The 15,408-nt window shown below is 45.1% G+C and overlaps 1 protein-coding gene across 2 annotated transcripts in view; it reads right to left on the reverse strand.

Annotated features, from left to right (window-relative positions):
* The window catches only part of skap1 (src kinase associated phosphoprotein 1), a 184,955-nt gene that overhangs the window by 132,244 nt on the left and 37,303 nt on the right, over window positions 1–15,408 (reverse strand). The window contains exon 4 of one of the 2 annotated variants that reach the window (XM_061232330.1): window positions 14,359–14,472. In XM_061232330.1, the coding sequence (XP_061088314.1) occupies window positions 14,359–14,472 (114 nt within the window). Of the gene's footprint in view, window positions 1–14,358; window positions 14,476–15,408 lie in introns of both variants that reach the window. The other variant, XM_061232329.1, reaches the window with a different exon arrangement.

The following is a 15,408-nucleotide window of genomic DNA, read 5'->3' on the forward strand; positions in this document are numbered from 1 at the left end:
TCTTGCCATTAATTGCAAAAACATGAAATCACTGCATCTGCTGTGACACAAAAACAAACGTTTCTGTTTCCGCCTTTCATAATCGATTCGCACAATTAAGGAAGTGGGCAGACTCGGTGGAGTTTATTTAACTTTAATCAGTGTGGCACAGGCAATGACTTCATCTTAATAAAAGTATGCACTTGCCGTGTGCTTCCATTAGGCCTGTTGCCTCCAGACTTCTCCTTTTTCTTCTTGGCTCCGCCAAAAGAAAGACCGTAGGACAAAAATTTCCTTCATCTGGCCTCTATGGCCACTTTCCTGTCTGGAGAAACTCTCTGGGTGACCCCGGTGGTCACCATGGCAGCAAGGTCAATAATGTAGACGTGGTTATGCTAGTCAGAGTTCAGACAGGTCAGAGGATGACCGGTCAGAAACCCCCGGGGTCAAAAGTTTGCCAGCCAGAAGCTGGAAGAGCCAATATGTCCGCTCGCAGAGCCATCCGCGTCCATTTGTTTCAATTCACTTCAGAGGACTCTGATGAGATTGCAGGCAAATTCTGTTAGCGCCAGCTGATGCATATGGACTCCCTCGCCTCACGCAACAATATCCACCGTGCAAACCACTTACGCTACAGGGTCACGCAAGGTATAAACAGCACACCCATTCTGCCCCAATTTTCCCCTTAAGAAAACATTCTTGCTTCCTTTTTTACTTTACACCATTAATCCCCTGTGTATTTTTTATTTAAAGCTTGTATATAAATATGAAGTGGGGGCCTGTAGAAAAAATGTTTTGTTCATTTTATTACTCTAATTTCTTTCATCTTGGCATGTAATATATGCATGCACATTAAAATCCTGGGGGTGGGGGAATTGTGCATTTTTAGCTAATAATATAACCAAATAACTTACTGTGAGCTTTATCGTTGTTGAGGATTTCCAATCTCTGCACTACCTCACCTCAGGTAATGTGTGCTATCAAACCAGCCACTTCCCTGCCATTTCACCGCTATTAACATTTAGTACTTTCCAATACATTTAATTGTGCTATTAGTAAACAAGTGTGGTCATTTTAAGTCCCATTGCTCCATTTAATGGTGCGTTAGTGAGTTATGAGCCCCTTTCACAACAAGATCATTGCTCCGTATAGACACAGTGGGAATATCTTGTCTTAATTTTCTGAGAACAAAACTACACTCACGCTATGTCAAAATGTAATTAAAATGTGATTATATATATGTAGTCCTAAATTTCAGTCCTAAACTTAACCTTATTTTACTACCTGGGAGTGTTTTTGAATTCCTAAGACAAACGCAATCACTGTATATTTAGTAATGAATTTCTACTATTTAAAAAAATATATCAATATCTTAAATATTAATATGAACTATTATCCTACTTATTAATTACAAAATGTATAATGTTGAAAAATGTATATAAATGGTATGTTTAAATGCACCTTTTTTCATAATTATCTAAAAATATGAAAGGATTAAAAAGTCAATTGTTTTGGATGCATTTTTCTATTTCTTTCTATTTTTGGTGTTTAAGAAAAAAATCGACCGATGCTGTTGGAAATAATATGACTTGTTTGTGTTGTTATGAACACTAAAATATCCTAATTTACAGGTTTTATATGACAAAGTGTAATTAGGAATAGAACTGAAACCCTTTTATCCTTTTAAATCTCTGATGAAATGTATCATTTCTTCACATCGGGCTGGTCCGCAATTATTAAAGAATTTATATTTCAAAAGAGAGCAGTTGATTAACACAATTTCAAATGACTGAACAGGGTGTATACCCTCCTCAATAATTAGGGATCTGAGTGTAAATATATGCAGATTAGCTTTGTTTTCAGCGAGGATTATGGATGTGACCGAAAGGTCTAAAATCTTTGGTGCAACTGAAAGACCCTAATTGACGTAAGATTGTGTTACAACAGAGTGAGCAGCGCTGCCATTGTTTCCGCACACTTATCACAGTCAGAGACAGAAAAGCCTGCCATGTGGAGACCCTGATATTACTGAGGACCTCAGCCTTGCCTTTTCCTCATACTAAAGCCTCACTGCACCGGGAGCAGCCTTGTCAATACACTCACACACAGACACACACACGCACATGCACACACAAACACACACCAACCAACAGAGAGGATCGATAAAGTGGTCAACATGAATCTCTTCTAATCTCAAAACAATTTACATATGACCTTCCCTGTCAAAAACGGCGTTACGACACGCAGCTACTTAAAATACAAATATTTCAATCAGCAGTGACATGCTGCTGTACTGTAAATGCTTCGTGTCATGTCAACACGGAAAAATTTGAGAATTGACTGTCCGAAGGCCCCTGAGGCATAATATCTCTTATTGAGTGGACCATGTCAGACATTTCACACTGCACCAGAATGACCGTATTATGCACACAAAGCCACAGGTACGCATTCACAACCATATCAATATTAAACAAATATTGCTTCGAGATATATTGAGCCTTTCATTACAATTATCATGGTGACTGGGCTTTTAGTAAAATCTCAATTTTGTATAAATACAACAGTAACACGATTTGAGACCCATGGGCACATGCAGGCTCCAAGAATTAACTACAGTTCAACAATTGTGGGCGGAATGAATCGCTGCTTGTGCAGTCAGGGGAAATATCTGGATAAAACCCAAAAGTCTCGAAAGCATGAATCGCATGGCGGGTAACTTCATGAGTCTCAGGAATTCATCCGTTTATTGGAGGCGATCGCATCCTGTTCTGTTTCTGAGTCTTTTTCGTCGTTTCCACAGGCAAAGTGTCCATCCTGCTCTGTTAATGTAGTTAGCATCACTGTCATGTTTATGGTATATCAATAGCGGCATTACTATAGGTTTGCATGGTCCCTGTGTCTCCTGTCCATTCAGTTAAATCTCATATTATGTTAAGATTTTACGACCGCATTTATGTTTTGGGTCAAATTGACCCCAGCAGTTTGAATTGACCCAAAATGATTGTACAGTATTGAAAGTTTGACACCTGAATGGGAACGTGCCACCAAAATGTATATTTTCTTACATTTTATACAGCTACAGGAGGTCAAGCTAACCCTACACAACAACTTTGTATGCAAATTTTGTACAGGACTTAGCATTATGTTTATTTTCTGTATACTGTTTAATCTCACCAAATTTGAAAATTTTTTTAATCATACACTATCAAGATTAAAAAAAGGTTACCTGGTTTTTAAGAGATCCACTGAATGGAGTGAAATAAACAAAAACCACTGAGACCACCTTGTAGCACATTGTAAAAATATGATAATAGTTGGTAAACACAATATTCTAAATTTTCATTTTTATACATTTATTTGAAATAATCAATCAGATAAAAAAGATCAATGTTCTCAATTCAGACCACTGCCTCTGCATATAACGGACGGGCACTGTAGCAAATGGAAACTTATAGAAAAGCACATACAGGAGAGAATGACCTAATACAGATATCTTTACACACAGTGGTTGTCATTTCCTGCCATCTCTGCAAACCAAAAATTAATAATATGCAAATAATATGGTTTTGTTACTTCATTTTAATTACACCATATCCTGTAATATGTCTTCTTTCTCTCCAATCTGGGCAAAAATAAGGCTCCCTGGAATGACCCTGACTCTCCTGTTCCAAAACAAACACGCAGTTTTTACCTATATAAAGACAGATTGTAAACTTGACCTGCCTCTGGAACTCTGAGAGCAGTGGTACTTAATCCCCCCCTTCCACCCACCCCCCCATCACCCCTTTGCAAATACAAGCCTTAACTGCCCTTCCTTACCCTCACCCGACCCTGGACAAAACGGCTCTTTCCTTCCCCTTTTTCTGGAAGTCGCGCGCTACGCGAAAGCTAGCGACGGGGAGAAAGCTACACCCAGACGAGGCCCCGTAGAAGCCGCAAGCTCGGTCGGGTCACTTGTGCGGTTTTCGGGTGAAACGCAGTTCACATTAACATACAGACGGGGGCCCCCACAATGGAGGGTCCATCTGTTCCTGTCAGCGGTTACAAATCTGGTGTCACCCACCTCACTGGAGACAACAAGCCGCGGCATTAAATTAAAAAACGCTGGCTCCCGCGGGCCAGCTACCCCTCACCGCCACTCTGGTTCGTGCGGGGGAGGTAGAGACAGTCAATTTCCACCTTAAATACCTGATAAGTGATGGGGGGGGGGGGTCTATCGGTAGCTGAACAGAGGTTGAACCCTTGAACTATATTTACCCTCTTCTGCAAGTCATTATCTTTAAAAATATCAGCTGGTGCTATTCTTTTAGCTTATTTGACCACAAATTTACTCTTTCTTTCCCTGTCCCTCTCTCTCTCCTTCTCCCAAAAATATGTGGAAGTAGAAATATGCTGGCTCATGGACAATATGAGGAAGATACTACATACTAGATCGGTATTAACCTCACCCAATTTCCCTTCTCAAGATGAATACACAGGATTGAAATGGAATTATTTGCGTATGATCATTTTTGAAAGTAAAATATTGCTTCATAATTGATTTCTGAGGTTATATAATCATCAGATTAAAAACGATCATAGATAATAGATAAAAGATCATAGATTGTTGACACGTATACAAGTCTGCTGTGTAATTTACCCGAGAATTCAATTTCATTGAAAGCAATAACTGAACTGATCAGTTTCAGTTTTGCATTTTGCTTTTATTTGTTAGGATAACAACAATTATAAATGCAATTGGAATGACTGGACTGCAACGGGACAGCCATACAGTACCTTGTGGGGAAGAGTGACCAAATAAACCTAACCTAAATAAACCTAAAGTGATACAGACAAACAATAGTGATACATCTTGAGGGTTTATCACTCACATTTCTCAATAAGGGCTTTACTAACCGTGGTATATGTGCATTGTTCTCATAATTCTCAGTTATGACGCCATGCTGCACGTTCCCTCCCGTAGAGCAAAGACACAGGAACTGATGAGAGGGTTTCCCATCCGGTGAACAAGATATGAACCCTGAACTGCACTTGCCCTGTATGGTCATTATCTTTATTGCGGGGACGACAGACACATTTTCTTTATTTACCCCCATACAAATCTTTCCCCCACCTCAGAAAACTTTCACTGAGGTGTAGGATTTTAAAGAACAAGAGGGAGCGTCATTAACCCCCCCTTGCCCTTGTACCACCCTTAGAGATGAGGTGCAAAGGAGTACGTATTGCAGGGTGGGCGCTTTGGGGGTGATGGGGGCAGTTTGTTTGTTTAGTCGCAATTAAATTCAGCCATGAATGAAATTTTCCTCCTGGGGTGTAGTCAATTTCGTTAGCGGGATGGGGGTCTTCCCATTGCAATTTTTTTCTCAGCTCTCTCTCGCCCCCCGAAATCAAACACCCTTTAGTTAGGGTTACGGAGAAGGTATCTGTCATTTTGTGAGGGTTGTGAACAGAAAATGAACTCTGAACTCTGTGTACCCTTTTTTTTCGAGGGATAATTATCATAATGAGTCCATATTTCCTGCATCCTTACATGAGTCAGATTGTATTTGCTTTAAAAGAGGAGGAGAAACGGAGAACGGAGCGAGCGTGGAATTAAACGCGTTGGTCGCACGGTGGCATTGTTCGGTCGGTTTGGGTTTTTCGCCGGGCGCGGGGCGGTGTCTCGCGGAACTGTGGGAAGGGAGGCGTCGCCATACGCTGCTCCGCCATTTCAACCCTCCGCGAAGTTATCCGTTGGAAATGTGGTGTCCTCGCTCCGCCATTTTGGGAGGGGTAGCCAGACCGGCCCTACAAAATGGAGTCAGCTACACAAAGAAACATCTACCCAGAAAGCTTGGGCGTGGTGTACATAAGCGACATAAGGAGGTGCATAAGAGGTGAGGCTGTTGAACGCACTGTAAAAACAGAGAGTTGGAACCTGCTTCCCTGTCCTCCAGCACGTGGAAGCAGCTTCATCTGAACATCCTCTCACAAAGAAGCCTTTGTGTCCTGGCCGGCAGGTCATGCAAATATTCGATGCGGCTCAAAGCGTGTGTAGCCAAGGTTGCTCAATTCAGTCGCTTGTTGCTACGGCGCTTTAGTACGAAATGTACGTTCAAGCGTTTGCTGGCTAGCAGGTGTGCTGCAGGTCATGGCACGCGGAGATGAGCTCACAGTTTACACAGCAGTCCTGCACCCAATGAGAAAAGCAAACATGGCTTTGTCTTTGAAAAACCTAAACAGTACTAATACTATTTACAGTTTCTCTATTATAGAAAAGCCACGTAGATCAGAGGGGAAAATTCAACTTCCTATGACCTCAGAAGATTAAGAAAGCATACAGTATCATGAATACATGTTATTTAAGGACAAACTCTGCCATTGGGCCCTTGAGCAAGGCCCTTAACGCAAAAACAGCTCCAGGGGCCGTGTTCTCTCTCTCTCTCTCTCTCTCTCTCTCTCTCTCTCTCCCTCCCTCCCCACTGTTCTCTCTGGCATTTCTCCCAGGGCTTCCTTGGAAAAAAAAGAAACATTTTCTCAATGGGCCTCCCCTGGTTAAATAAAAGATTTAATACCCAAGACTGAAGGTAGAATTTCTTTCAAGTTAGTGCGTCTTTTATGTTCAGAAAGTAAATATTCACAAAAACAAGCAGCTCAGGTGCTGTCAGGGAACAGTCTCCCTGTGAGCCGAAAGGTCCTGACAGGTCTCGGCCTTCGATACTCTGTCTCCTGCGCTGCCGGTCCACTCCATCTCCGCCCGGCATCAATCTAATGAGGAGACGCACCTAGGTTCACACAAAGTTCAACAGGTGTGCAGCAGCTAGCCGCGTGATGTCAGGGTCAGGCAGCCGTGCTTCAGAGGTGCTTACACCTGCCCCGTTTAAGGAGCGTCCCGTCATTGTGGGTTTGCCCTCAAGCTACGCGAACATTCGTTTTTTCGGCGAAAGCAAACAACGATAAAAGGCGGGGTTGCGGAATTCGTCGGTGAATGTTCCGTTGCAGCAGCTGAGAAGTTGACTGTAGTCGTCCTCTACCCCCCCTCGCCACCGAGACACATCTGAACGGCCACCGTGTTGGAGGCTGCAAATGACCGGTGAAAGGTCAGGAGGGTGCTGAGATCGAGCTCCCCATCCTTCCACTCCACTAAGTGTGCGGAAAACTAAAAAAATTTCAAATTTCCTTTCCTTTTTTGGTAAATAAGACAAAAATATTGGCAATGAGGAAAGGCAGTTTGACAATTTTTTAGATTTGCCAACGGAATAAGAAAATTTTACTTGTCGAAAAAATCTAATTTCAAGATTTGCCAATGGAATAAGTTAATTTAACTGGTTCGAGCAAACATTAACTTAAAACAAATATTTTCTACTTGAGAGAAAAAAGTCTTATTATAAGACTAAAACGCTGGTTGAGACACTTTTTGCAGTGCTGCATTTATCTTTGCGCTGCGCCATTCCTTTAAGTGTCAGTCAGGGCCAGCCGTCTGCAGCTATGCACTGGCATATTACCCAGCATCCTTTGACCTTTTTGCTTGCTGCTCCAAAAAGAGCTGTGCCACTTACAGCCTGACTGACTCTGACAAGTGGATCTAACACACAACCAGCCTTCGCCAGGAGACCCGGTGCATTTCAGACTCTCTGACCCGACTGCGTCCGGGTTTAACACTCTCTCTGGGACTGCCAGTAGAGCCTAGCGGCTACGGCACATGACTAGGACCTGGAAGGTTGGACATTCCAGCCCAGGTGTAGCTATGATAAGATCTGCACAGCTGTTGGGCCCTTGAGCAAGGCCCTTAACCCCACACTGCTCCTCAGGTGCTGCACTGTGGCTTCCCACTGCTCCTAAGTGACGAGCATGGTTCAAATGCGGAGGACAAATGACCCCACAGGGTTCAATAGAGTATATCTTCTGTCTCTGGAGGAGGTGAAATCTTAAAAGAACATCTCAAGCCCAGTGTAGAGTTGCGCATCTTTTCTTAATTCTCGCGTTTCAGGAGGGACCCATTAGACAGGTCGGAAACCCGAGGCGAGTGACAGATGGGAATCTCGGCTGTGAGGAGACACCGACATTACAAATGTGCTCTTCCTCTTCTACCATTTGTTACGTTTTTTTTTTCTTTTTCTTTTTGAAATTATGTCACATCAAAGGTCAAGCTGAGCTTGGTTTGATCAAAAACGCCTCTGGAGTAAAGGGTAGTCCACGGTGCGGTGTGTACGCTGGGGTCCCCAAGTGCTACATCGATGATGACGCAGCTCTCAGAGCTCATTGGATAGTACAGGATAAGTGTTATCAATGTGATTAAACATTACTGCCAGCTCTTATGCTTGACTCTTTGTAACAATTTCTTTGTAGTAACATTTCTACAAATAGTATAATGCTATAGTATATAGTATATAGTATAATAGTCATATAATATACTTCTATACGCAAATTCTAAGCCAGTCTTGGGTAAATTAATTACTTGTGGGTCACAGGTTCTGTTTTTCTGTTGCAGTAATTGCCTAATTTGAGCAGGCAGCCACCTCAGCTGCTGTGCCTGTAATAAATCATAACTGTAAAGTAACTCATATTTGCAGGACTATGGACTAGTGCGCACACTAAATTCTGCGGCAACTAAGGATTCAAATCCACCTAAATGTACATTGTAGCATAAACATACTTTTTAACCAGCATTAATGAGAAGTGAGTTTGGATTGTCATGGAAGTTCATTTTCATGTTATCTGCGCAAATAGGAAAAACAAATTTTTACATTGTAAAAACAAGTTCTCTCGACGAGAACGAAACTCTCTTTGATCCCCGGCTTTTACCCCGTCGCACGTCGGGCGAACGCGCCGGTTTGAAATGTCCGACCAGGAGCTTTCCTCGCCGTTGTGGTGGACATCACCTGCATCACTGCCTTCTTTCCTTTCTTACAGGTGACATCATCGATCAGTCAACCCCCGGCCCCCAAAGGGTCCCTTGTTCAATGTCCTGGCCATGACACCCGGGCAACAGACCCGTTAAGAGAGAGATGGCGGAGGGGGAGAATGAGCGGCCTGTATAAGCCCCCGAGACAGGAGCAGCCAGGTGTGAGACAGCAGCAGTCTTCCCACTGATCTATGACTGCGAAACCCGCCGGACAAGGACAACCGCCTCTCACGTCAATAGATGGAAAGAGTGAAAGAGGGAGACAGAGAGGGAGAGTGGAGAAGGAGAGAGAGAGGGAGAGAGAGTAGAGAGAGAGGGAGAGAAAGAGTGAAAGAGAGACAGAGAGGGAGAGAGAGTAGAGAAAGAGAGGGAGAGAAAGAGCGTGAAAGAGAGACAGAGGGATGAAAGAGTAGAGAAAAGAGGGGGAAAGACAGAGAGATAGAGTGACAGAGAGAGAAATTGAGAGGGAAAGAATGAGAGTGAGACATAAAGGGATAGCGGAGAGCGATAGAAAGAGGGAGAGATAGAAAGAGTGAAAGAGAGACAGAGAGAGGTAGAGAAAGAAAGGGAGAGAAATAAAGAGAGAGCGATAGATAGAAGAGTGAAAGAGAGACAGGCAGATAGAAAGAGTGAAATAAAGAGAAGTAGAAAGAGTGAAAGAGAGAGACAGAGGGACGAAGAGAGAAGGCGGGCGCTGCCTGTTTCAAAACTGGAATGAGGGAGACACATAGTACGACAGACAAAGATGAAGGGAGCGAGAGAGAGGGAAGACAGAGGGCGAGAGGGAGAGGGAGAGGGAAAGAGTGAGCGGGGGCACGCTTATCAGTCACACCAGTGCCTCGGAGCAATGGCCTCTGCATGAACCGGTCTGAGAGACCAAAAAAAAACCAACAAGACACAGCACCGGCTAGACAGAAAAAGGCACCTCTCCCTATAATCGCTGCTCTCCGTATCGACTGGCCCTTCTGCTTTCTGCCAACTCTATGGTACCAGGTAAGGAGTCTTCAGAGTTGAAGAATAAGAGCTGGGCTTAGTATGTTAATTGTATTGACCCGATGGCCCCGTTTTGCCCACCGCCCCACTGGCACCGAAGCCCCCCATGTCAGCAACGTGTCCAATAACGTGGGGAGGCCCCGGTAACAACCACAGCCAGGTACAGGAGCCGTTGTTTGTTTCCCTAATGAAGCGGAGGCCATTAGCCTGGATGGAGAGCCTTATCACCGTGAATAATGATGTTGATTGTCCTGCCAGAGCCACTCAACCCCCGGGACTAAGGGATTAACAAGCCGAAACTTTTACCCCCCCCCCCAACCCTCTCCTCTTTTTGCCCCTTCCCTCCATCGTATCACTCACACTTACTCTTCCTCCTCTCCCTCCCCCCTGTCCCATCTCTCACCCTGCACATCGACGTAGTTCGATGGGGGAGATATTCGCCTTGCTTTTTTTAGGTCTGGCCTGTCTGCCTGTTTTATTTCTGTGTTCCCATTAGCTGAGCAAACATGCCGCGAGGTTGTGTATGTGGACAAACCTGAGGTAGGCCGGGTTCTCTTCCATTCATTTTCTGAAGGGGCTGGTCCCTCTTAACTTTGAGCGCTGCAGGGGCGGCCTGCCTAGTGGCTGAGGTACATGACTGGATCTCAGAAGGGTGGTGGTTCAAGCCCCGATGTAGCCACGATAAGATCCACAGAGCTGTTGGGCCCTTGAGCAAAGCCCTTAACCTTGCATTGCATTAGTTTCATCAACTATAAGTCACTTTGCATAAAGGTGTCATCTAAAAAACAAATTATTATTATTAGTGAAGGGCTAGGCAACGACTTTGGTGCGCAAAAGTTTCCCTGTGGTCTCCCTAGAGTCTACAGTTACAGTAATTTAGCCAATGCTTCTTTCCAAAGCAAGTTACAGTTTAATCGACTAGGCAGAGCCCCAAATCCCTCCTGTAGCAATGCACGGTTAAGGGCCTTGCTCAAGGGCCCAACAGCTGCACATATCTTATCGTGGCCACACGGGGCTCGAACCACCAACCCTCTGGGTTTGGGTCATGCACCTTTGCCACTAGGCTACCGGCTGCCACCATGTGATGCTATAACAATGCTTGGAGAGGGCCAGAATAGTGTGCCTAAATACCAGTAACCATAGGAATGAGATGCACACTGTGTACAGAGACTGCTGCCCTTTGTTAATCAGCAGTGTTTTAAAAATAATACAATTATTCTTGCATGAGCTCTCAGTTTTCAGAGCTACAAAATCTCAAAAAAGTTACAGGTGTCTTTTTGACGATGACGTCTTTTTTGGATTAGTAAAGCACTGTACTGTAAGCAAATACGCGCATGCTAATGTTTGCTTCTGAAAACATATTTGAGTTACACATTATACATTTTTATTTGTGAGCCTTAAAATCTTTCTACTGACATATGTATTTGCATAAAATTAAATGTATATAATTTACATAAACTTACCTGTCCTCAGTAATTATCAAAATGAGCAATATTTCTTAAGGCAAACATGCACAGTATTCCGCCAGTCCCTTGTTTTTGAAGAAAACTATTAACTGCAATAATGATGCCCTATGCTTTATATACTAGTCATGGCCGCTTGTATTTGGGCTTGAAGTCAGACTTAATATGTAAAATGTCATTACTGCATTGTGTTTCTCTTCTTGCTCTCTTGTAAAACACTTAATTTGTCGTATCGGCTATCATAGCGCTAGGCTAAAGCTAAATCCTCCACCCACACTGGCCCTTTTTTACATTACATTACACAAGTACACTGAAAAACCCTTGAGGGAAGCCCAGTTCCAAGTGCTAGGAATAACCACAGAGATAAAAACCTGGAGCTTGTAGATTAAAATCTTCTTCCTTCTGGGATAAGAATGGATAGCCGTGCTCTACACTGTTTCTCACCACTAGAGAGAGCTCTACAACATGATACTGCACGAATGCAGCCTCGCAGCTCCACTGCCCCCCTGTTCTGGCAGCAGCACCACCCCTATTACCCTTCTGGGGTTCCCTCCCTCCAACCCACAACCCCTCAGGTCTGTCCTGACCCCCCCCCCCCCCCTCCCTCGCCCCCCCTGCCCCGCCCCGCCATCATCGCGACAGCCATCACTCACACAGGTGAATTAGCGGAAGGCAAACAAGAAGATGGATGAAGGCTCCGGCACGTTCATAACAGTGGCAGAGAGGTACAAATTAAACGGCCATATCTGAGGCAGGGATGAGTGGACGGATGTGTGTGTATGTGTGTGTGTGTGTGTGTGTGCACCTGTGTTTGTGTGTGTATGCGTGTGTGTGTGTGTGAGTGCATGTGTGTGTGTGTGTGAGAGTGCGTGTGTGTGAGTGCAAGTGTGTGTGTGTGTGTGTGAGAGTGCGTGTGTGTGTGCCTGCGCGTGTGTGTGTGTGTGTGCCTGCGTGTATGTGTGTGTGTGCGTGTGTGTGTGTGTGCCTGCGTGTGTGTGTGTGTGTGTGTGTGCGTGTGTGTGTGCGTTTGTCCACAAGTGTGTGTACTCTCTCCTTAATAAAGGTACTTTGTTCTTTAAGGAAGAAATTTCCCAAATGTACCCAGAAGGTACAATAATGTTCTTTTGATAGAAATTACCTTTTACAAACAAAAAAGTACTTTTGAATTATTAATCCGCTGGTAAGAGGTACAGTTTGTACCTACCTACTGGGTACCACCCCAGTGGCAAGGTTTTGTACATATTTCAGCACTTTTCATACGTTTCTTTCTGAGTGTGTGCGTGTGTGCAGCTACGTGATGTTGCAGCTACGTGGTTTCAAATAACTGACCAAAGCAAGTTTATTTTTTACAGGCTTCCATATCAAGAAATACTACATTTTGAAAGATGGTTTTGTTTCTGGCAAAGTGCATGAAACTTGCCAAATTAAATGTTCCATATCTTACAAAAACCATGCAATTTTTCAAAAAGGGTTCTAGGACTGTTTTTAGACCTCCAACTACACTTGAAGCCGTGACTGGGCAAGTTCTATGTACACAAATCCTGTGAAAATGCTACAGCATGCAGCTACAGTAGAAACTGCAGTCCAACTGACAGCTTTGAGGCCGGTTTCATTGCCGGTTTAATGTTTAATGGAAGGAGAGAAGTGCAGATTTTCTCCGTTGCTTTGAAGGCCATAGATCACTGCACTTTACGAGCGGGGCTTAATCTGTTTTAGTTAGTGGATGGGTGCCATACATACTGATTACTGATTTACATTTGCGGGCAACCCGGCGAAAAAAGAATGTTCCGGAAGGTTACCGGAGAGGCCGGCAGGCCGCAGAGGTACAGAGGGAAGCTTGTTAAAATCATACTAACAGAGGGAAAATTGAGAGACACGATGAAAGACGACGGGAGATAGAGATGAGCAAAGAGAAAGATATTGGGAAGAGGAAGGGAAGAGGAAAGAGAGTGAAGAAGAGAGAAAAAGAGACAGCAGGAGGGTCGGAAAAAGGATGAGAGAGAGAGGGAGGCCGGCGCTTGCCAGCTGCTAAACTGCCATGAATATTTAATGGCGAGCAGAAGTGCTCTTTGCTCCGGCTGTTTACGAGAAACGGCCGACGGTAGCGGAAGGTGTGGAATTTGGAGTAAATAAAATGGCGCCCTGTGCTCTCTGGCCTTCTTCAGTCCAGCCACTTCATTACTCCTAGCGACGCTGCGCTTATTTCACGAGCTGGCATACCCCGGTGGTGCCGTGGCCAGGAACACAATAATCCTTTATTGCCGCCGTTTTCCGCCTTGTTCAAAACAACAGTTATTTTCACCCTCCGTATTGGCTCCCCGGTGTCGTATTTCCCCTGTTTACTGCTCTTGAGGGAGACACCTGTTTGAATCAGATCTGGATCTAATATACTCTGAGTCCTGCACATTCGTCAGATCCATCCTGAAGGTCCTGCTGTGCATTGAATGGATACATCATTCGGCAACATGGCCAGGGCTCACCAGTGGGGGGCGCACTACTACTCGCCTTAATGCAGTACAACAGCACTTGGGGAGTCCAGTGGGGGGCCCTCAGGGGCCACAGTGGGCCCTGTTGTGTTCCACTACCCCAGCTAAATCCCCAAAAGGAGTCTAGCCCCTTCTGAAAAAACAGCTTGAGCAAGATTTTGAAACTGTTGGCAGCTGTTTAACCATTTAAGACCAGCTCCCAGCTCAACATGGTTTAGTTGGTTGACAAGTTCAGACCAGCTCCCAGGTTGACAAGGTTTGGCCAGTGCAAGCTACAGTATGTTTCAAAACAGCTGGTAGCTGGTCGACCCAGCTAGACCAGCTTCATGACCAGCTTGGCCATGCCGGTTGATCAGTCCATACCCAACTAGACCAGCTTATGACCAGCCTGACCAGCTCAATTTCCAATCTGGTCAAGCTGGCAGAGCTAGATTTTACAACAGGGAGCTCTTTCAGTTCTAGTAATGTGTGCAAATTATGGCAGGCTACTGTTGCGGTGCCCGGTATTCGGGCATGCGCGCAAACAAACAGAGAAACCGCCGCTCGTACTCACACTCAGTAGAGCCGTCGTCCTGGTAGTCGGAGGCCACGGAGACGTCATCGGAGGGCACGGAGCGGCCGAGGCTGGGGCTCTGGTTGTCGTCGGAGCTGTCCTCTTGTCGGGAGTCTGCTGGAAAAAGGAGGGCTCGCCGTCAGGAATGTCGGACCCGGGACTCACGCCGAGGGGGAGAGAGGGAGAGGGAGAGAGGGGGTTCTTTGTGCGGCGCCGAGGTGATAACACCAAGAATCACAAGGCAGAAGGAGGAGGATGTTATGCTAGCTAAACGTAGACGGTGGGGCGAATACGACGGGGAACCCAAAGCAAACACGGGTTGCTGTAGGCCAGGCGGAACGGCCTGTTCTGCGTTCAATGGACCCCAGTGATTGGTGGGAGGGGGTATAAGTTGGGGTTCTCCTGGGGGATATTCGATGGCCGCCCAGCGCTGGGTTCGGTGCACACGTCCACCGGGAATGTGCTCCAGGGTCCGCTCCGCTCTGTCAAAGGTGGGAACGTTAGTGAGTTGACTGGCCTCGGCACTTTTTTTATTTATTTTTTACTCCCCTGTCGAGATCGCTCCTTTCTTTTTCTTTATTTTGGAGACTGGGGGTTTCACTGCTGTCGCTCCTGCTGCCTGTCAGTAATCCCGGAGTTGTCTGGGGTTTTTTGAGCGTGTGTGTGCATGTGTATGTGTGTTAGTGTGAATGTGAATGTGTTCAGAACAGTGGCACAGGTGAAGAGGGCCATTGAACTGGATAGCATAGGATCACAGAGAGCTGCTCAGCTCTTTAAAGGTTAATTGGAGCAACCACAGAGACCTGAATCCCACACGCTCATCCAAACATAAACAGCTCCAGACAAGAATTCTATCTGTCACTACTCCTACTAGAGGGATTATTTCCACTCTGCATTTCTTTACACACAGCACAGCCAGGGATTAAAGAGACAGGGCTGGGCATTCCAACTGCGTAAGAGGCACGGGCAATGCATCCACATTGAGGCCAACCAAGAGAAGAAAACAGATTGCGCCTTTCAGACCTGGGTCAAATACGTAATTGTTTTGGA

Source organism: Conger conger, chromosome 2, assembly GCF_963514075.1.
Source record: "Conger conger chromosome 2, fConCon1.1, whole genome shotgun sequence".
NCBI classification, from domain to species: domain Eukaryota; kingdom Metazoa; phylum Chordata; class Actinopteri; order Anguilliformes; family Congridae; genus Conger; species Conger conger.